The 24,712-nt window shown below is 29.6% G+C and overlaps 1 protein-coding gene across 1 annotated transcript in view; it reads left to right on the top strand.

Annotated features, from left to right (window-relative positions):
- Positions 1 to 24,712, top strand: part of LOC127276993 (apoptosis-stimulating of p53 protein 2) — a 169,259-nt gene that overhangs the window by 76,572 nt on the left and 67,975 nt on the right. Inside the window, exons 5-6 of the mRNA XM_051297768.1 lie at positions 15,207 to 15,403; positions 19,390 to 19,888. Of these exons, the coding sequence (XP_051153725.1) occupies positions 15,207 to 15,403; positions 19,390 to 19,888 (696 nt within the window). The remainder of the gene's footprint in view (positions 1 to 15,206; positions 15,404 to 19,389; positions 19,889 to 24,712) is intronic.

Genomic DNA, 24,712 nt, shown 5'->3' with positions numbered 1-24,712 from the left:
ATTAGAATTGAATATATTTTGATAATGCAACAAAAATATTGATTGTTTGATAATAGTGGAAGCTGGCTTTTGGAAAAATTTTTTGGTATTGGATAATTTTGGCATTAAAGATATTTTGATTTTAAGGATAAAAAATGATATTGCAGAACATTAGTATTGAATATATTTTGATATTGGAAAAAAATATTGATTTTTTGACCACAGTGAAAGTTGGTTTTTGGAAAAATTTGTTGGTATTGGATAAGATTGGCATTAAAGATATTTGGATTTTGATGATAATAAAATATGATATTGGATAACATTGGTATTGAATATATTTCGATATTGAAAAAAAAATTTTGACTGTTTGATAATAGAGGATGCTGGCTTTTGGAAAAGTATTTAAATAGATAAAAAGAGGTTTGAATATTGTTAATTAAGGGTTGAAGTTGTTTTATGGGTTAAATAATAGTTTGTGAGTTGAATATTGATTTGAATATTAATAAAAAGTGCAGAGGAAAATAAGTTAAATAATAATCATTATCGAAAATAATATAATATGGAAAAAAATTAAACAACGCTAATTCACGTTCATGTAAGACTATCATTGTTGCATTAGTTAGCTGAATTATAGTTAATGAAATTTTTTATAGGTGAAACACATGTAAGTAAATTTTTTAAAGCAATAAACTAAAATAAACGATATGTTTCTGGATATATTCTGGTCATTGGATTTGTGTTTATTACGATGAAGTAAGACTTTATATTTTTGATAACCTTAATGCAGGGTGTTCGAATATTCTTCAAATAGAATATTTAATTAGATTGTTCCCTTTTAAACCAACAGAATTTTTTGTAGATGTTGATCAACAACCGGTTGGTACAGTTAAGTGTGAAGTATAATGCAATAGCATTTGCAACATCTGTATTGGTTAACAGTGTAAATTAAAAGATTAATTTATGGAACTGATAATAATGTAATGAGCAAGCATTTGATATCATTTTTTGAAAACAATTAATTAAATCATTTTCCGGCAGTTAGAATGTCTAATATTAGGATTTCGATTTGTAGAGAATGATTGGAATTGTCTTTTCATAAATCGAGCTAAAGAACTTCAAAATGGTGAGCTAAACCTTTCATATTTTGTAAAGACTTTTCCCAGTAAAAATGACAACAGAGTTCTGTCTACTGAAACTAAGAATGAAAAGAAAATACCCAAAGAAAAAAATTTGTCCTGTAAGATGAAGAAATTATCTACAAAAATTGAAGAGGGATTTACATGTTGATATAAATTCAGTATGCACAACAGAAAATAATAAGAAAATAATTTCTAATCTTATTGTTAGGGAAAATTTTAATCCCATGACATATCCTACATTGTTTCCTTTTGGTGATCCTGGATGGACTGTTAACCTTAAGCATACATACCTTAAGCGTACTTGTGAAATAATATTATTATTTTTGTGAGATCAAAAGGCCAATAAGTGTCCGTCAAATAAAAATAAATTTTTAATTTTTCATAAAAAATTGTAGATATCGCGCGCGTTTACGCGCGTTTCAAATAGCTAGTTAATTAAATAAAATTTAAACTTTGCTAAAATTAGTTTTTTTATTATGATAAACTGGTGGCAAAAACTGGAAGTAGTCCCGCGCTTCGGGACGTTTCACGTTTCATACCGGGGCGTGAGACTTTCCGACTCGAAAGTTTACATAGGAACAACGAAAAGTCCCACTCAAGACTGGCACAGGCCGTCTTAGTTCCCGGACTTCTCTCAGTGCAGGTTTCATAAAAAAATTATTTATTTGTACAAGATTTCCTATTACCTTTGATTTAAGGGTTGTTTTTACCCCTAAAAGCAAAAAATGACCTGATCTAGCAAAACGGCCAGACACGGGTATCTTTTTTTTGGTCCTAGTTTCTGAAAATCCTACCTTGGCAGTCCCTGTTTATATATTCTAGACTGGTCCTAACTTGGACTTAGCTAGAACATCTAGTAAAGTGTTAGAAAACTTTTTATAAAAAAAAGTGATTAAATTCAGGAGTTGTAAAATATTCTCAGATAATACTTATTTAATTATTTGATAATTATTTATATGGTTTTAATTATTTATTAATTTGCAATAAATATTTAAAGACATTTTTTCATAGTTATATTTGTTAATTTATGTAATTGTTATATATATTGCCAAATAATATATTTCAAAAATATTTTGTTGAATTTTTATTTGTTTAAACAATTTATTGTTCATAATTTATAACTTTTTTAAATACACATAGACAGTAGCACAATTTTATAAATTTGTTACCTTCTCTTAGTAGTTAGTAATTTAAAGGTTATCAATAAAATAAAATAAAGAATTAAATTGGCAACAACTATTATGTTAAATTGTTTAAACAAATAATTGTTTCTATTTTTTAACATCTTTCATTATTTTCCTAGAAAAATGCAGTGTTTTTTCCTATTTTTGCAATTTATTAAACAAAATATAAAGTTATAATTAATAGTTATTAATTAACTTTTTTTGTAGTACACCTACAAAGATGCATTTTTTTCTTAATTTTGTAATATTTCAGGTAGAATAATATAAATCTGATAAATTGTAAAATTAGAAAAAAGCTGCATCTTTCTAGGTGCATTACAAAAAAGTTAATAAATAACAACAATAAATATCTGGCTTTATATTCGATTTGACAAATTGTAAAATTAGGAAAAAACATTCTAGAAAGTTAGTATTAATTGTAGTTAAAATTAATTATTTATTATTAAAACTGGTCCTAACTAGGCATCCAAGTTAGGACTAGGCTAAAATCGCATTACAAACCATTCAATAAGACCAAGCTAGAATGCCCAACTTGGACCTAGTTAATAATACGGCAAAATTGATAGTACCAAGCTAAGACCAGTTTTCATTTTCTACACGGGTTTTTATATTGTGCATGTCAATTATTATTTTTTATTTAAATAAATAATAAAATTTAAATAAAAATAATAATAAAATATATAATTATAGATAGGAACTTTATGCTTTTTTGACAGCTCGAATTATGCTGAAATTCGGCTTTTTTATCGCATTAGCTGTATTTATGCTTCTAAATTTTAAAGAAATTTACAGTAAAGTGAAATTGCAATACTTAATTTTTCTATAAAACGTAAATAAATGCTGAAATCACAACACAAAACTTTTTTATAGTGTCAGAAAAAAGTGTATTAAATAATAGAAGGAATAAGCAAACAACAAAATAAAATGACTAAAATTGTTCATTACAATGTATTTAAAAAATTTGAAACGTTATTTAGCGTTATTATCATTATTATTATGCTTATACAAAGTGATAATGGTCACGACGCCTTGTGTCATGGATGGGCCACCCACTGACTTTACTATATTGTGATACGTTCTGAAATCGAAATTTCATTTTTGTATATAAAAGAAAACCAAAAATGCAATCTCCATTTAAAAAATTTAGATATTAATAAAATTTAATAATTTTGACTTTCTCAGATCTATTTTGCGAAAAGCGAAAAATAAACAAATTTCGGTCCAGAAGACTTATTTTATTTTAATTTTAGATTTTCTTTCTTATTTTTAACTTGATTTCAGTATTTTTTTTGTCATTTACGGATCATTTTTCTTTCCTTAAAGGCGTGACATGCTTTCCCTCATGGAATATCCTCATGGATTCTATATGGATTTTCACATCTGCCCTCAAGTTTGACTTAATGTTTTTTAATCAACAATAAAAATAATAGTTAATTAATAATAAATAAGCTTAAATTATGAATAAATAACATATTTATTTACTAATTCTTCCATTTATAAATTTAATTCATACTCAAATTAAATTTATTAATTAACGTTCTAATTAATTAACTGTAATATACATACAATAAATAAATAAATTAAAAAATATATAATTTCTGCATACTTTTAATGGATATTTTCATCTTTCAACTAATTCATACATAGAATTAATGATTAAACGCAAACCCGAGAAATAAATAAATCTAACGTATGAGGGGAATCGAACCTACGGACTATGAGCCTAACGCTTTACCAACTACGCCACGCACACGGATAAAATTTATTCTGTAACGATTACAGAACTGCACCGTACTGCTCGGACGAAGTGACCACTTTTGTGATGGTTACAAAGCAGTTCTAATATTTTTAAAAATAGACCTGCTGAAATTACAGAACGTATCTGTAAATTGTCATAAGCGCTCCTGTAATCGAGATCCGATTTTTCGTTTTGCAACCAGTATTGTTTAGACTTGAAACGATTAGATTACAGAACTGGCTTGTAGTAGGCTTGTAGCGCTGTGAGCAGTGACGTGTCGTGACGTCACGAGCTGATCGCGTCTATCGTCACAACAAATTTATAGACTGTTATTCATTTTTATATCCCTGTTAAAATATCCTAAATTATTAAGTAAATTTTAATATATATTTAATATTTTTATTTAATGAAAAATATAATTTTAATTAATTAATTTATAAACATATATAGTATTCTTATATATAAATAATATATTTAAATATATTATAATATTATTTATTAGAAAATATAAATATCAAAAACAATTGCTTTAATTAAAATTTGTAATAAAATGAATTAGTTTATTTTAAAAATATATGTAAAAAACTACTTTCTTGCTATATGAAAATTGACCTTGGTCATCATAAGAAAGATAATAACAGTGAAAGGATAATTTTTGTTAAATATATAAAGTTTTGATTATTTATAAAGTTTCTCACAAGCGCAAAAGAATTTCTGAAGTTAGTATATAAGAGCAGTTCGAAATATACTTTGTATCGCGGTTGTAATAGTGCGTGCGTATTAATACTGTGTTAGTTTAGTATTGAAAATATATATGTGTGTGCAGTGTGAGTGAAAACAATACTCGAACGAAGGTGACTACGAAACCGGTCATACGTGAGTAAGTTCGTAGAGAATATATATTTTTTTTTTTTGCTTCCGAACGAATTAATGTTTGGAGCTGCAAAAGTTACAGAACTGTCTGTGAATGGCAGGCTCGCTCCGCGCAGTCGCAAGCGTCGCCAGAGTCATGATAGGTCTTCCTTATTTTACAAGACTGATCTGTAATGAATAAGGCTACGCTCATATGTTTTTCCACTTCTAAACCTGTATTTATTAATATATACTTTTATTTAATTTTTAATGTTTATGGCATTTCGTCCGAGCAGTACTGTACCAGTTCTGTAATCGTTACAGAATAAATTTTCTCCGTGCACGCTACGTGAAAACGAATGTTAACTTCTTGATGCTATTTAAACTTACAAAATACCTAGATGAATTTTCAAAAAAAAGTAAAAATATATTTTTATTAAAAACGTGTTTTTCGTTGTTCTGAATCATTGTAAACATTAATTTTTTTGTGATAAAAAATTTTTTTTTTGATTTAGAAAAATGTTTGACTAAGGCAACCGTGAGGGCAAAGAGCGAGGGCCCTCATGGTGTAGTTCCACAACTTCAAATGCTTTAAAATGTTATTTAATGCTTCTGAACTAAACTTTTTTGATTAAAAAAAAATTTTTTTTTGACTTAGAAAATTTTTTGAGAAAAGGCAACAGTGAGGGCAAAGAGCGAGGGCCCTCATGGTGTGCCCTCGTGGATTCGTTCTCATGGATCTTCCACGTGCGCCCCTGTCGGGGGCCCTGAAGTCTCAGGGCATGATCGTGGCTTTTTCCACACGGGACGAAGTTTATTTTATCGAAAAGTATTTATTTCGATTTACTTGTATGTAAATTTTTATTGAAAAATATTAATAATTGTGGAAACTGTAGACCTTGCACTAAAACACCTTTTTTATAGTTGCATGCGGTGACTGCGATAAGTCAGACAGAGTTTAACTAAAATTAAAAAACAATAGAAATTTCGTTAGCACATTATATTACCTCTTGCGTGAACAAAGGATTTAAAAAAAAATTTCTAGAAAGGGCGATGATTTTTCCTCAAAAATCGTAATTTTAAGGTACATCGGTAAAACTGTTTTCTATAAATTTTCTTGAAAAATTTCCTATATGTTCTTATTATCATTCTTGACAAATTTGCAAAATATGAAGAATTTTCGCCGTACGGAACCAGAGATATTAGCAATCAAAGTTGCTTATTTTGCATGGGAGACGGGACTAATGTATGGGGGAGAAGTACATTTTCATAAATATCATCAGAAGTTTTCTATAAATTTTTTTAAAAAACTAATGTTGAATTCACGAATAAATTTGGAACTAAAATATACAAAGAAATTTATAATTTACCGTGCCGTTTATTTGTAATTATAAATTAAAAATTCTATTTCATGACGTTATTTTCAATATATAGCACACCCGCCACTTTGATGTGGCAACATCGCAGGATGGTAACATTAGTTAGAGAGAGACAGTAGTCCACAGTAGTCAAAGCGAGACTTATAGCGACGTTGTCAAACCTCCTACTCCTTCTAATCGCTGCTAGTGTGGGGTATACGTGTACTAGTGCATTTGTAGAAGTAGGTACAGTATGGGCTGAGAGTATAGGGAGTTGAGGGCGAAAGTATAATGCGGGAAGTAGTAATGCGAGCTACAAACTTTTGACTCCGATTAGTGCCGATGTGATACCTTAAGGGTTTCAAATTTCGTTTTTGACACAAAAAAATATTAATTTTGGATAAAATTAAAATTCTTTGTTTACGCACTAGCTATTGTATGTATAAAGAACCCCTTAAAATTTCAGCCCGATCGGTTTAGCGGTTTTAAAAAAATCACAGTCATCGTAACCGTAGTTCTCAAAAATCACGATTCCGAGATAATAGCCTTTAAAGTTTTAAGCGTATATGAGGCATTTCATATAAGAACACCGGGTCATATCTCGGATTTTTCTCAAAATTCGGTAAATTGTAGTAATAGAGGTGCTAAATAGGTGTACAAATTTTGAATTTGAAATTTTTAATATTTTTCGAGATATTTACAATAACAAATTTGAGCAATATTTCTTTGCTTTACTTGTAACTTTTTCCCTACTAAAAATATAGAAAAATGTTTAGAATGTTTTTTACGCAAAAAACCTTAAACTTTTAGAAAAAAATTATTTGTTTTAAAAAAAATATTAATTTTTAAACAATTTTTGTGAAAATAAAATTTGTTTATAACTTTTAAACATGTTCCCCACCATTTTGAAGCGGGGAAAAAAATTATGAATATTGATTAAGTCATAATCAATCGATGGTTAAATTTTTGAGATGGCATTATTTTTGTTTTCGAGATATTAATTAATTAACTAACAAAAGTTAATAAAAAATGAAATATTTTACGAACAAATAAAATTAGAATAATTTTAAAAATATCATTCCAATGCATTCCTCCACTGGTGACTAGTGTACAATGGCTCAATTCCACCGAAGGCGTTGGACAAAAAATATTAAAAATTTCAAATTCAAAATTTGTACACTTATTTAGCACCACTATCACTACAATTTACCGAATTTTGAGAAAAATCCGTGACATAACCCCGTATTCTCATATGAAATGCCTCATATATGTATATAGTTTACAATAACTTCGTGCGTTACAAAAACTAAATAATTTTTTTCTCGGAAACTATAAGACATACCATCTTTTTCAAGGTCTTAAATTTTTCAGGACATTGTAGAGAATGTTCATGAATTTTTTGAAAAAAATCGAAAATATACTTTTCGAATTCTTTAAACAATTGAAATTGTTTTTTTTAATAAAAACTAAAATTTTTTTCAAAATTTTTTTCATGAAACCTTGACAAAAAGAATAATTATGTTAATTTTTCAATTAGGTATCAAAGAAAAACTCAATTTTCAATGTTTTTACTATTTTTTTATGTCTCTGGAAAAAGTAATATTCTTCAACATTCTCGGGTCATTGCAATGGTATTTTATTATACAATTCAAATTATTTAAAATAATTAATGTTGACATTCTTCCTTAGCGTATGCAAACCGTGAAAGTTGGATAAAAAAGTCAAAAAATTGATGAGAAAAAATGGTCTGTAAAATGTGTAATTCTTAAATTTACTTACATAAATCAGAGGAGTTTAAGATGATTTATTTACTTGATTTTTAAACATCATATTTTGTTGTAGAAGTGAATTTTAATGGTTTTCCCACTAAATTCGGTGGGTTTTTGAGTCCTTAGTGGGAATTTTAGGGGGACAAAGTTTTTAGTTGGAAAACTTAGTGGATTTTTATTTTGTTAGGGTTTTTTAGGGACATTTGACAATATTCTTATGCACCGTCAGACAGCGCTACAAGCACCGAAAATTAAGATGCCCAACTCTGCACCTTTTGTTGATCTCAGTATCTTTTCGTTAAGAGGCCATGTAAACAAAACAAACAAGTTGTTATGTTGTAATCGTTTGTTCGTGTATTTAGCTGTTTTTTATTAGTGTTCGATAGTGTATTGATATTTGAATTTATTTATTTTATATTACAATGCCTCCTGAAAAAACAAATAAAAAACCTTTAATGAATGTTCACTAAGGTTTAGAAAACTGTTTATTAAATTTTCCTACACTGTAAAAAATCCGATGTCACGAAGATTGTACGCTGATTGTGGTCGTTTACGTTGACGACATAATGGTTGCAGCAGATTCAATCCAATCGTTCAACAAGCTAAAGAAATTTTTGGAACGAAAATTTGACATCAAAGATTTAGGCAAACTGCACTATTGTCTAGGAATTGAGTTTCAACAGGACACGACATCGAAATGCGTCTTCATGCATCAAGGAAAATATATTGATGATGAAAAGGCATCTGGATGGAAACATCAAGCTGGCAAAGAACTAGTCGGTTACATCGATGCCGATTGGGGTTCTAACATTGATAATCGCCGTTCATATACCGGCTTCACTTTCCTAATGGCTGGCAGTTCCATCACGTGGGAATCAAGAAAACAAAGATCAGTCGCCCAATCCAGCACCGAGGCTGAATATAGGGCCTTGTCGGAAGCCGCCAAGGAGACAGTTTACCTTCGAAGATTTCTACAGGAACTAGAATTGCTGAAACCGAAAAGTAAAGCGACTCTCATCTACTGTGACAATCAAGGAGCCCAAAAATTGATGCGGAATCCAGTTCACCATGATCGCAGCAAACACGTGAGCATCCGATACCATTATGTACGTGAAGTGTCCGAGAAAGGAGAATTGGACGTCGATTATATCCCAACAAGCGAAATGGTTGCAGACATGCTAACCAAAAGCCTTTTCGGACCATCTCATGTGTTGATACCGGAGTGTTGTACCGGAATGGGGATTAGGGAAAAGCAGTGTTAAATCAAAATGAATACGTGTTGAGAGGGAGTGTTGTAATTATCAGACATTCAAATTATGCAACACGCATTATTAGAGACACCTATAGTTCAAGTACACAAGTTATTCACACTAACACACACAGTTTTAGTTTTTCTGTCTACACACGCTACTGAATGTACGCGCGTCGACAACGGTCTATTTAATATTCAAGTTTATTTGTATTTAATTAATAAATCGGTTAATAAACGTTGTTATAACCAACATAAAGTTACAATCGATCAACATGTGAATTTCCAATGAATGTGTAATCGATTAAAATGTTTAAATTTATCGGCAGTATTGAAAATTTAATATTTTTATTTTAGCTTATTACACAAAATGTGTAAAAATTCCTGGACGACTTGAAACTTTCGACGTTTTCCAAAAGTTCTCGAATTTCATGGTAATGGTAATTTTACTCTCTTTCCCCTTCGACCTTCGTGAAAACAATTTCTTTTTTTGAATTAAGTAACAAATACTGTTAACTTTATTATACATACAAAAAAATGCCAGTGTAATTTTACTATGTCGGACGCAGTAAAAATACTAGCAACAAGTTGCAAATTTACAAACCGGAAAGTTAACAGGCTGTACATAACCTAAAAGTTGTTTTTTATATTTTGTAAATTTTTCACTTATTATACAAAAAGTAATTGAAATTCAGTTGATTTTAAATCTAAAATATCTTTCATTAAATACATAAGTTTTGGGATAGATAAAAATGCGTTATTCACTTACTTTTAGTTTCATAATATGTGCCGCACTTTATGCGCATGCGCAATGTTTTGATGAATTTTTTTTACACATTTCCAATAAAATTCAATGCAATTATTAGTTATTTATACATGTCAGTATAGCTCTATGTTGAAATTTTTTATAAGACGAGAATTTTTTAATCAGACAGGAAAATTCACACGTTGATCGATTGTAACTTTATGTACAGCGTGGGTCGTATGAATTTTCAATAAAAATTTCTTAGAATGTGTAGTGTATAGCAGAAACATATGGGCTGTAGCAGAACTTTGGAAGAAATGCGCAACGCATCTCTGCGCAGCTCGTCTGCCATAAAGTCAACTAACGTTTTACAGACTTTTCACTAATGATTCGTAAACGTTTACTAAAGTTGCGCACACTCGTATAGTATTTGATAAATTCTTTACCTTTAAAGAATTCAGTTAAAAATATTTGAAAGTTTAAATGACATTTAATAAATATTAAGTACCTTTCAAACATCTATTCCTAATAGTTTAACAATAAATCAAAAATAACTGCTGAATTCCAAAAATTCTATGACTTTTTTTTAATATTTCAACGATGTTTTTAAGTTATTGAAGAAAGTTAACTAAAATTCTACGGAAAAATTGTCCCGTCTCAAAGTGACAGACTAGTCTCTTAATGATTGACGAACTTATTTTTTCCGTGTACAGAAAAGAATGGGAAAAGGAGAATCAATTTAAAGGTTATTTTCTTACACTCTTATAAAGTCTAAATATTTTATTTACACTAATTTTTTGTAAAAAATTTGTGTGATTCTGTTTTATTTTATTTTTTTTTATATATTTAATAAATTTGACTATTCTTGATTACTTTCTTTTATTTATCGCACGTTCTTGTCGTTTAGATTGGTTAAAACCATGTCAAGGTTTTAAGACACTCGAGAGCGCTGTGAAGTTACTGTCATGTTGACATGGCAGCTCACAGGAAAGAACTTGAGGAACATGTGTCAACAGAAAAAAAAATTTTAAACATTTTGTCACCTTACTTTTGGATTAATTAATTGCTGACGTAGGAGGTTCTCACTTCTCATTGATAATTGATGAAAGTACTACATTGGATACGAAAAAATCGTGTGTTATTCGTTATTTATAACTCGGTGTCATCTAAATTAAAGGATTTAATCTCTCATCTTATCCCAGTCAAGCGTCTTTATCATTCTCTTCCTAAGTCAGCAGAAAAAGCTTGTGATGTTCTGCTGAAAATATCGATTAATTAATCTGAGTTACATAAAATTATTGCAGACTCTGATCCAAAAAAAAACCGCCAAATTGTCTGGAACTCGGTGTTCGCACGATGAAGTGCAATTGAAACGATTTTGGATCAATGGGGTGTATTAGAACTACATTTTAATAGGTCTAAATTCAATGACCGTGCAAATGCTGGTCTCAAAGCCGAACTGTTGTATCAGATGTATCTCTGCGTCGAGAATAAAGTATATGTCCTGATTTTGTGTGACTCGTTAAAGGGAGTTATTTAGTTTAAATAAACTCTTCCAATCAGATTCAGTTGAATCTTTAAAACTTCTGCGAGACTTGAACGATCTTCTTTATATGAATTTACAGAGATTAGTAGTTCCCCAACGTTTGGAAAGAGTACCTAAGCAAAATGTATGCACCTTTAATTTTAAAGATCTCATAATACCAGTCGATTCTATTTATTACGGTTATTATTTCAACGAATTGAGCAGTAAATTCTATCCATAAAATTTGCTTGTTATTAAGCAGCGATTTCAGCATATTTCAAAACTAGCCCTTGCCCTTTTTCAAATGCAATTGTAGAAAGAGCTTTTTCTGTAGTTAACATTATAATGACAAATTAAGAAATAGAATGTCAATACAGTCGAATCTCCCATAAGTTAATTCTGGTGGGGGATTAACTTATGAGAGAATTGCCGCGTAAGGAGAAATAGTTGCGCAGTGACCTATTGCGCATGGCGGTCAATTTCAAAATATATGTTTGAAGTCTTGTAAAGTAAATGAGTTATTAGAAATGTTTGAATATTTAATTTAATATAAGTTTAGTTGACTGTGAAAAACATTGTCGGTACATACTTGTATTATTCTTTTAACTACTTTTATTAATTTTATAAATCATGGACGGAATTTTATTCATGACAAAAAAAAATAATTTTTGAGTTAATTGGAAATATTATTAAGGAATTAATATTCGTAAATGATGCAGCTACATCATGAAACAATTATTTAATAATTAAATTAAATTAAAAAAAAACAAAATTCAATTAAATTAAAAGAAAATTCTTTTAAACATGAATCGAATGTTTTTATTCTAGGTAGTGGTACAAGATGTTAATAACACGTTTTAGAAGAACATTGTTAAACATCGTAGACATACATGTTAACTTAAGAACTAAAAATAACATAAATTGAAATCAATTTTTATTGTAATTATAATTCAAATAAACTGTATTTTTAAATTCAAATAACGAAAATATATATTTTAACTTCCTATTTAAAAATAAAATAGAATATTGAGATTTTTTGAATTAGTATTTTTTTTAAATTAAAAATCTTTTTTGACAGTTTGTCAAATTCAACATATTTGTGTACATTAAAAGTAGTCAGTCTCGTGGAGTCTTAAAAGTACATAAAACTTTAATTTTTAACAAGTTATCTTATTGTTTTTAATTTTATAAAAACCTTGATTTTTTATTTTGAGGTTCTAGAATAAGATCACAGTTATTGTTGAGATCAGGACTATCACAATGCTCCTTCTGTAATTCTTTTAAAGAAATATCCTCCCATTTATGAAAAAAATTTTAAATTAGTATTAAGGTATTAGTCGCGTAAAATCATTTTCGTCAGATATTTTTTAAATTTTGCATGAGTGTTTCTGACATAATTATCTACAAAATAAGACCAATCCCATCGATTTTGACCGTTCCTAAGCTTTAAAATATCATTTCAAAGTTGATACTTTTTACATGGACGGAGCACCTAATGCATGTAAGGAATTTGCTTTATAATTATTTAAATGAAAACCAGTCGTCAGATTTTAAAATAAAACTACCACATAATACATTCTCATGAAACGAATGCCTACAAAAAAACTGAAATTTTTTGACCGTACCAAACTATAAATATGTTAGGAGAAAGTTAACAAAATTTTAAATTATATGAAGTTCCACTGCTGGAAAGCAGTAAACTTGGCAACGCTGTAGCGCGCGAATGCATACAAAATTCAAAATCATGCAAAGTACACAGTTAGAAAGTAGGAATATCTCATAGAGTAGAATAAAAAAATAATATATTTAAAATTTCACAACATAGATTAGTATTAAGTAATTCTCAATTTTTTAAATTAAATCATATATTTTAAGAAAAATAAGAATGAGAAACGTTAAATTGGTTGGTTATATTTCAACAGTTAAGAAATAAAAACATTTTTTGATGAAATATTTATTTTTTACTTTATAAACCAATTTATAATACATTATTGATGTAAATATTAATTATAAATAATTAAAAATTAGTTTTCAAAGAAGCATACTTGAATTTTTTTTAATAATATTCACATCTTTAATTATTAATTATTCTTAGTAAGTCTCATACTTTTAAAAAGTTTAAGCATTTATATACATAATTATTAATCATAAATAATTCAAAAATAGCTTTTAAAGAAGCATATTTGAATTTTTTTTAATAATATTCAGATTGCGACGTTGCCGCGATCAAAACTTTAGTTCTACACGTGCGAGAACGCGGCGCTCTGAGTGGAAGTTACCTGTACCCTTCAAAAAGTTTGACTCAGAACTATAGCTCTTGCTAAGCACAGACTGAGTCAGACTCAAGACAAACTTTTGGTTAGAGCCGGCGCGCGACTAATACCTTAAACTAAGTCACAGATGTTCATAGAACACGTTTGTAGACGAGGTTATGTTTATTTATGTGTCAGACATCTTGGCACCACTATGCGCATGTGTAATGACTAAAGTTTTTTTAGGTAGAGGGGGTACGTGATAGGGGAAAATTAACTTATGGGAAGTTAACTTATGGGAGATTCGACTGTAGTTGAATCTAAAAAAACACATTTTTCGAGGTGTGACGTCACTTATATTCTCTAGTAGGAAAATCAACTAGTTCAAATATAATAAATAATATACCGTTGGAAACGTAATTAAATTATCTTTCGAACTGTCGGTCGTAAAATAAAATCCAATAAAAATTGACAGACTTATAGTTGATCAAAATTCATGTTTCATGCAAATTTTGATGATTTTTAGATACTTGTCTAACTTCTGTTAATTTTTCTAATCCAAACAATAAAAAAATTTCATGTTTAAAATTTTTTATCGATAGTTTATTTAATTACGAAAATTTTGAGCCCAATTAGAGCACAATCGGATAAATAATAAAAATTCTACACTAGATTTAGTAAACTAAACATGAAAATTTAAATATTTTTTATTATTATGTGACAACGGTCCACAAATTTATTCTACTTTGTAAAAAAATTTTATGTGCAATAAATCAATACCAATTTCGTAATTGTAGAAATAAAAAAGAAAATACATTTGCAGTGAGATTTGCAGCAAAAATGCAAACTGCAAAATAATGAGCCCAAGAACACTATATACAATAACTCCCCTTTATTCTGCCCCAAAAGAATCTTTGTAATGACATGAATTTTGTGTAGTTACAGTTTGACATATTTTAACCAACAATAGCTCAATTTGTTTGTAAAGGAATACACTTTCACAACGTTAAGTTAGTTTTTACGTTAAACTATGATTTCCAATACTTAGGTACTTTGATTTTAAAATCGGAAAAATATTCGAATTAAGGTTTAACATCAAAATTACATCAATGCATTTTATTAACACCATTTATATCATTGTAGCTAGATGGCACCACCTGGTTTAAAAAATTTTGCGAACTCACCGTTCTTCCCCGCTTTCTATTGTGTCCCATGTTTCCCTACCAATGGGAGGAGAGTGTGTGGGGGTCATAAAAGACATCACTTGGGGGGATAGGGGGTCGAAAATCGTTTGAAAACCTATCATGTGATTTATGGACGACCTTATATTATCTTATTGGTATTATTTAAAAACTAGAGTTAACTATAGTTTTTGAGTTTCTCATATGTTTAAAGCTTTATTTAAATATTTTACAGCTTCTGATTTGGACTGCATAAGAGCTCTTTTCAATGAAAAGGAAAAAGAATTATCACTAGCTGTAGCTAAAGTCGAGGAGTTAACTCGTCAACTGGAAGAACTTCGTGGACGCCATAGTCTTAATGGCAACAATATTGGTGTACATTTACCTACCTCCGCCAGTACTGAATTGGAGAAATTACGGAGGGAGTTATTGGTAATTATTAATTATAATTAGTTAAATAATTATTTAACTCTATTATTTTTGGTGCTATTAATCATTATTATTAATATGGGATGGTAAGGGACACAAAAATAGTTCGATAATTTTCACCAAAAAAATTGTTGTAAAGTTTGTTAAATTCTGAGTAAATTAAGCCATATTTCAAATCATTTATAGTTAATTATTTTCTGAGTTGTAAAGTGAGAAGAAAACAAAAAAATAAAACTTACTCATTTTAATCTCTTGATTTCCACTGTTCGAAAAATCTAGGAAAATTTAGTTAAATTAATTTTAAAAACGTAGAGATCTGTGTTGAAGCATTAGCTTTACAGATTTTTTAATGCTGAATACGAATCCGAAATCAAAATTACTCCATCACCCTAAGTTTTCGAGAAATTTGAGCTTGAAAATTGAAAAAATGCCCTTTTTAAAGTACTTTTTGATTTTTTATAACGATACAAAACTTTGTTTTTAAGTTTTTGTGATATACATTTGCAAGCTCATATCTTCCTGACCAATTTGAAATTTAGAACTTTTAAAAACATTTATTTTTATACGAGATATCCTTGTTTAAAGTTTGCGTTTAAAAAAAATTGATAGGTTTCGTTAAAACTTGTCTCTCGGGGATTTCCGGGGTCAGTAACACAGGTGTACAATGTTTTTTTTTAGATACCACAGTGGTTGCCAATGTATTTTTGTGTGTTGAACACGATCACGTCTTCCAAAATTTGTTTATCACGTCAAAATATTGAAAAAAGTGTGGATAAATACCCCAAAAAACTTGATCGTGTTTAGCACACAAAAATGCATTGGAAACCACTGTGGTATCTAAAAAAACATTGTACACCTGTGTTACTGATCCTGCAAACTTCAAACAAGGATGTCTCGTACAAAAATAAATGTTTTTAAAAGTTCTAAATTGCAAATTGTTCAGGAAGATATAAGCTTTCAAATGCATATCACAAAAACTTCAAAACAAAGTTTTGTACCGTTATAAAAAATCAAAAAGTACTCTAAAAAGGGCATTTTTTCAATCTTCAAGGTCAAATTTCTCGAAAACTTAGGGTGATGGAGCAATTCTGATTTCGGATTCGTGTTCAGCGTCAAAAAACCTGTAAGAATCACTATATGCGATCCCAGAAATAAAAATGCTTTTGCACTGTGTTATTATTGGAAATGTGAAGACCGGCAACAAATCTGAAATATAATAAGATTCACCTTATTTTACATTTGTCTACAATGGTGAAATATTTTAATTCTATTTAATACCTGAATTTCTCTCTTTTACTAGCTTTGCGAAATTTAACAGAATGTTAAATGAAATTAATTCCATTAAAATCTAAAATGTGTTTCCCATTCAATGTAGCAAAAAATATAGTAAATGTTTCCAAATTCAAAATTCATTGTGAATTATCAAAATTACAAAAAAAAATTTTTTGACTATTTTCAAAATTAAATTTTTTGAAAATATTAAAATGTTTAAAAATTCATACGATTGATTGTTCAGAATCATGAAAAAAGCCTACAAAAAAATTACCAATAAAAAATAAAAATTATAGAAGAAGTTGAATTTTTAAGGAATAATTGATCAAATTGAAACCAAACGGAGAGAAATATATGGTAAGATCTTATTATCTTAAGATGGTTAAAAGTAGATGTTAGCCGGTACCATCAAAGATGTTACAAAAAATATGGTTATGTTACCCACTATAATCAAGATGTTACTCCGTACAATCTGGATAGTAACTGATAGAATCTAGATAGCTGTCCGTATATGTTAGTTCAAATATGGTACCTGGTACTATCTAGATAGTACCCCGTACCATCTATTTTTCTCCGTGTGGTTTGGTTTAGGGGTAAAAATTTTTTTTTACAAATTTTTTTAGAACCTGAAATCATATTTCACTATGAAAAATGAAAAAAAGTTATTTCTAACAAATTTTGCATTTTATTTTATTTTTCTAAATCCATACGATTGATTGTTAAGAATCTTAAAAAAAATGTATAAAAAAATCAGCAATGAAAAATAATAAAAATTGTGACAGAAGTTTAAATTTTTAGTTTTTGAAAATTTCGAGTTTTATTTTAAAAATTATTAATAAATTAATTGTTTATCATTTTAAAAGGTTAAAATTTCAGCGGTCCCTCCCCTTAATGCAAGGAATAAAATTATGTCATATATACACTTGAATTTTAAAAAACCCAAAATTTTGAAGCTAAAATGTGAATTTTTGATTTTTTAACTTTCATTAATTCTTCAAATTTGAATCAAAATTTATACTTTATATATACTAATCGATTCGTCTTGACGTAAGGAATACGATCTTATTATATATCACCTTAAATTTTGCTATTTAAAAATTTTTCGATTAAAAAAAATTTTTGGAAAAAAGACGATAAAAATTTTTTTGGGGATATTTTTTAAAATCCTTTCGTCCATTTTGAGATATTAATGTGATAAATAAGCCTATTAAATTTTACCCAAATCCATTAAAACCTGTTAAAGTTATCGTGTTCACAAAAAAGGGGTCCACACATACATACACACACACACACATACATATATCCGGACAATTGATCAGGATCTTATATAACATGTTTCTATATAGAGAAAAATTTGTTTTCGCCATTTTGAAAATTTTTATAAACAAAAGGAGGAAGCAAAATTATTAATATTTTGAAAATTACGATAATGAAGTATACGACTTTATCAGGAAAGTGACATCTATTAGATGTCAATGAACTCCTTGGTTTAGAGGTACTTTGTTGTTTGATATCACTTTGCTGATAAAGTCGTAGACTTCATTATCGTAATTTTCAAAAATCTTAATCAGCGAAAAAATATAGTATATCTATATAAATATATCTAACATTATTAATATTTTATAAAACTTGTTATCTAAAGGTTTTCGGGGTCGTTGATTATTAATCTAATGTCAAAATTTCGAAATTGAAAATGGCGGATATAAAAATTTAAAAAAATAACTTTTTAAATTTTTGACCGCCATGTTAGATCCGCCATTTTGAATTTTTAAAATCTGACATCAGATTAATAATCAGCGACCCCGAAAAACCCCAGATACCAAGCTTTATAAAATATTAATAATTTTGATTCCTCTCCTCACGAGGAAGCTTTGTATTCGTGACGATTTTTGATTTTTTAAAAATGGGTTATATGGGCTTATTTTTATCTAGAATGCATATATTTGAAGTTTTAAACAAATTTCCGGATGTATGTGTGTGTGTGTATGTCACAAAATCTTGTGTACAAATTATCTCTAATACACTTCGATAAATTGTCGTGAAATTTTATAGGCTTATTACAGTCATCAATAGCTAAGATCAGACACAAGGATTTCCAAAAATATCCACATAATTTTTTTATGTCCAGGAATTTGGCAACGCCATTTTGTTTCTTCAAAAAAATAAAAGTTGTGTTGAATTGTGCTAGGTTTGTGCTCAACTGTGCCGAAAAAAATTTTTCGAAAAAAAAATTTTTTTTTCACGAAAACGCCATTTTGTAATTTTGTAATCAGCTACCCCAAAAACCCCCGAGTAACAACTTTCAAACAAATCCGATAAATTTTTTTTTCGACGTCCGCCATTTTTGATCCGCCATTTTGAATTTTTTAAAGCGATTTTTCATAGTCATCAAAAGGTGGTCGATATATCGACCACTGGTACTGAAAGGGTTAATCTTGAATATAAGTGTATCATGATGAGGAAGCTAAATGGTCATGAATTGAACACATTGTTTAAATGATATCTTGTCACTTTTCATTTAGGGGTTGTTTTCACCCCTAAAAACCACAAACGACTTAATCTAGCAAAACGGCCAGACAGGAGTATTTTTTTGGTCTTAGTTTCCAAAAATGTTGTATTTTTTTATGGTAGGTTTCAGGCTTTACATTAAATTTAAATTTTTTGTAGAAAATTTGGAACTTTCAAATTTAATTTTGAATATTTAACCTGTTTTTTAGTATCGTAACAAGATGAATGAACAACAGAATCAAGTAGTGTCTCAGCAGAGATTGGCTTTAGCTCAGAAACAAGCAGAAATGGCATCAATTGATGCAAGAATCGCTCAGCTACAAGGTCGACTTCAACGAAAAAGAGCTTTAAATCAACGATTGAGCCAACAACTTGGATCAATAAATTTATCAACTTCAAATCAAACGTATCTTGATTCGAAAGTTGATTTTTCTAATGGCGGAAAATCTCGACCTATTGGTAATATTGCTGCGATTGAGCCTTATTCTCATATTCCGAATGACGATTTCACTTTAAACAAAAACGATCCAAAGTATCAAACACTGCCATACAACACCAAATTCACTGTTAATTTTAAAAATTCAGAGGATGATTGTAATATTAACAAAATTCAACACAGCGCAAGTGCTTCGCAAATTGGACAAAGATCAACATTTTATCAATCAGGTCATCAGATTGTTCATAGTCAATCCCAGTCTCATATTCAAGGTAAGCATATATAGAATTTAATTTAATCATTTTCTTTATTAAATTACAGATCTAAAATTAAAAATATCTGTCAATTTCAATAAATTGGTGAATTTCGTAGAATGAAGGGCTCCAATCCCTTGAATTTTTTTACTTGTCTTTTTAACGACTGTAAAACTCTAACCATATTATATACCGTATTCAGTGGTATATTCCTTGAAACTTTATATTATTAGCTGATTTTTAGCAAGAATTTTTTTATGTTACTAATAAAATTAAAATTTAAGCTAGTTTAAAAAAAAGATGAAATTACGATTTTTGAAAAAGTGTCCTCAAGGTGGACACCATCTAAATATTTACTGAAAAGTTGAGAAACTGAAACACAATTTACAGAACGTGAATTTAAAAATGATTGATTTTGGCTTGTAATAAAAAAAATGTTACTTCAAAATGAAATATTAAATTATTACTTTCAAATGTAGTGGAGTGTCCCTGGTTATACAGCAGGTTTCGTTTTTTATCCATAAATTTTAATCGGATCATCCAATTTTGATTGTTGAGGTTCCATTTTAAAGCTAGTGTAAATACCTAACTTTTGCTTACGAAACTATATTTTTTTTATTTTAAAACACTTGAATTATAAAAGAATTTCAAAAGGTAGTATTTTCGGACCAAATAAAATTTGACCCCGGATGTACAGCACTTCCAAAAATTACTTAAAAATGTAAAAAAATACAAATATAAAAGTAAATTTCTATATTATTTAATTATTATAAAAGCCTTTAACATTTACAGATTTTATAAATATTTATATATATTAAGTATATTTTATAAGTGTTTAACATTATTATAGATCTTTAAAGGCACATAAAATTGGACATGAAATTCTCTATATTGACGTTATTTAATAATTTGATTAATCCAAGTCTGAATCGCAGTGAATGCATTTATAGAAGCTAACACGCATTTAAAATTACTTAAATATAAAAATAAATTCGATATTCCATCATAAAACTACAAAAAAAAATATTTTTTGGGGTGCTGCATAAGCGGAGAAAAAAGTGCTGCATAACCGGGTCTGGGACAATTTTGCAAATGACCTCATAATTTTTTCGATTCAATTATTTTACAAAAATTCCTTTTGCATCATAAAGTTGAGTTTCTACATGCTGTAAATATTTTTCAAGCTCGTTAGTTTTGCTTGATAAATAAGTAAAAAAATCAGTTCGTTACAAAACGGAAAAAATCATTGCAACGTTTTTTTCACATAGTACTCACAAAAGGTTAAATAATATTTGGCGGATCGGTGTTTGCTCAAAAACATCCTTATAACGTTGCCAAAAGTTAATAAGTTTCATATCAATAGATAAAGAAATATGAACAAAATGACAAGTGCTGCACAACCGGGGCTGCTGCATAACAGGCGCTCCCCTACTGGAAAATAAGAATTCAATGTAAATTAACTAACAAATCAACACCTTCAGGCCAACCTCACCGATTTCGCCGTAATTTTTATCCCAGAAAAAAAACTAATTAAAATGTATTGACTTTTGGTTGAATTCTTCTGAATCCTGCTTACTGATTTGTCACGACGAATTGAAATGAATTCCCAATGGGAAAAATACCATTGGCGTATTAATGGCCCAATAATGGGAGCCAGGGATGCCAATATAATTTCAATACTGGCACCCAATAATGGACCATTATTGGTACAGTCATGGGCCGTTCACGCCAATTGAATTAAAATAAAAAAATGGTCATCACAGTATTAGTGAAATATTTCAACGAGAAAAAAATTTTAGTTCACTTATATACAAATGTAGTGGCACCTTAACTGCGAGAAAGAGTGATGTTCGCCCTCCCTTTGCGGCGTTTAGCGAACTAAAGTGATCAAACTCACGAATTCAAACGAATTGACTAACGCTTTTATTGAATTCGTGCAGACGAATTAGAAAGAATTAAAGCTTAGAAAACTACTTCACTGAAATCGAACGAATTGAGGGTCAATCCTTTTTCGTTTACTGGGATTAGTATAAAAAAATCAAATATTTGGGTGAAATAAATAAAATAATTATTTTAAATAATTTATTATTTGTGTTAAATAAATTAATTTATTCGATTCATTTAATTATTTACTTGAACCAAATACGATTTATTTTATTTACATAAGTGTGATTCAAGTAATTCAAGTTATTATTTTGGATCTAAATAAATAGTATATTACGATACTAGGGCAGAAAGTTGGATTTCCTGGCATCTTAAAATAAGAGATTTTTTTGGTTTGTAACCTTTGGCATTTGTTTTAATAATACGGCTAAACTGCAGAATAGGTACGTAAAGAAAGAAGTAGTCTTTACTACGTGACAGATAGTGCTGCCAACTATATAAAAATTAACGCGCGAAATTTAAATTCTCTCAAATATTTACTTTTTAATAAGTTCACTCCTTTTCTATTATAATAACTTTTATGCTCATACTTGGCTTTGTCTGCAGAATATTTTTGGCCATATCCGACCTCCCCCCACTCCAAGGTTTCTTTAAAATATGCAAACTGGCGGAACCTGACGCGTCCGAAAGCGGTGTACACAGTGTCACGTAAACCGCTGTTGCGGCTTCCACCCTACTTTGTCCACAGAATACTTTCTGCAATTTAGACCCCCCACTCCAAGGTTTTCTTAAAATACACAGAAAAAAATAGTTCGTGAAACTTTCGTAAACTAGTTCTTCACTTTTGGACGGGCCCAAAGTTTGAAATCTTTCATTAACTTTTTTCAAAATTCCAGAAACTTTTTTTTGTGCGCGTGCGCAGACATTGATTGTTATGAAGAGAGTGGTGAACGTTCGTGAAATCTTGGACAAACTTTTTCTTGGAAAAGATTTCCAAACTTTGGGGCCGTCCAAAAGTTAAAAACTAGTTTACGAAAGTTTCACGAACTATTTTTTTCCGTGTATGCAAACGAAAAGTTTTTCTGCAGACAAAGCAGGGTGGAAGCCGCAATAGCGTGATACGGAATAGTGTACGTAGCCTTTGGCCGCGTAAGGGTCCTCTCGTTTGCATATCTTACGAAAACATTAGGGTCGGATATGGCTAAAAGTATTCTGTGGACAAAGTCGGGTGGGGGCCGCTGCTTAAATATTGAATTGGAATTTTTATTTAATATTATTTATGTATATGAGGGATTTTTCTTCAATCGCCCAAGTCTAAAAAGTGAAAGTTCCGGAATTGGCTTGATACTTTGGTTTTTAATAACATTGTAATTTTCAAATCCGTATAACTATGACAAAAGTCAATGGATTTTAATTTATGTATAATGAATTTTAAAGCCTTTTTACGTACTTTTCAATAATGTACACGAAATTTAAGAAAAAAAATTTTTTTACCTCTTGTTTCAAAATCAACCCTTATTTTTCAAAATTTAGTTTGTATAAGGATCTTTGGGATCGCTGAAAACGAATCTGAAATCAAATTTTCAAAATTCAAAATGGCGGACATAAATTATAATTTTTTTCGGATTTTTATAAAACTGGGTATATAAATTTTTTTAGGGTAGCTGATATCGAATCTGATGTCAAATTTTCAAAAACACTATTTTTGACTATTTTCGACCCCCCCCCCTCCCCATGTCATACTTTTTGCATACATTAGCGCCATTTTTACTGCTGCTTGTTACAAATAACTTGACCCCCCTCCCCCTTAAGGTGTGACGTAATTTATGGACAATCCCATAGGACGTAAAATGAAAGGGGGCGGTTTAGATTCTGCACATTCGGATTGTATACAGGGGAACTGTATGCGACTAATCCTACACAGTGGGACTGTATACAATCTATTTTACTGAAATAATTCTTCGAAACTCTATGCAGTTGAACTGTATACAGTTGAATCCTATGCACTTGAATTATTTTTTTCACATTTAATTCTATACTGTAGAACTCTATACAAAATTAACTTGATGAAATTTGTAATATTAAACTCTAAACTGTAAAGGTTAGATACAGTAAAGCTCAATACAGTGAAATTATATTTTATTTATTAAATTGTATACATTTTAACTCTACACAATAAAAAAAAATAATTCACCGTAACGTTCCAATTCGGTTTTTTCGCCAAAACGAATTTAGCTTAAGTTACCACCAATTCTTTTCGCTTACTCTCAATTTTTTTACTAGGAATATAAAAAAACTAAATGGAAGGAAGTATTTTTTTATATGTGTGTATCTTAGGACTATCACAAGTTTTCTTAGAAGCCGTTCCACTGCTGTGAGGAGAAGTGCTATACCGCGGCTACTCTACCGGCCTGGGCCTATTTTAGGATTTCGCGTAAGGCAAACATTGCGGTAGGGGGTCGTCCATAAATTACGTAAGACTTTCTTCTGGTCATTTGAACCCCCTCCCCCCCTATGTAAGATTTTTTACATGCATTAGCGCCATTTTTCCTATTGGTCGTAAGAAATACTTGACCCCCCCTCCCCCCTAAAAGTCTTACGTAATTTATGGACGGCCCCTAGGTCTGAGTGGCGTTATCGGGCATAGCCATTGGTAAGGCTGCTCGTACAAGAAAAGATGGAACAGTGTGCAGGATATGATTCAAATGAATTAGAAAAATCGCTATTTTCTTTTCTATCCCATTTGAAACTTATCCTGCACACTGCTCCGTCTTTTCTTGTGTTTTAAACGACACTTACCTTGATTTGATCCTGAGTTAAGTGTCGAAGCTTTTCTCAACGATAATGTCGTTGATGCAACATCTTTCGCTGTGATAAAGTTGGAATCAGCAGTAGTGAATTCGTTTCGAACAAAATGTTCTAATGTACCACTTCTGGTACCTAAACGATGAAGGCCAT

The sequence above is a fragment of the Leptopilina boulardi genome, unplaced genomic scaffold (assembly GCF_019393585.1).
Source record: "Leptopilina boulardi isolate dan_hultmark-lab unplaced genomic scaffold, ZJU_Lbou_2.1 LbouV2_162, whole genome shotgun sequence".
Taxonomy (NCBI): Eukaryota; Metazoa; Arthropoda; class Insecta; order Hymenoptera; family Figitidae; genus Leptopilina; species Leptopilina boulardi.
Note: the sequence above shows the minus strand (reverse complement) of the source record. Positions and strands in the feature narration are given on the sequence as shown.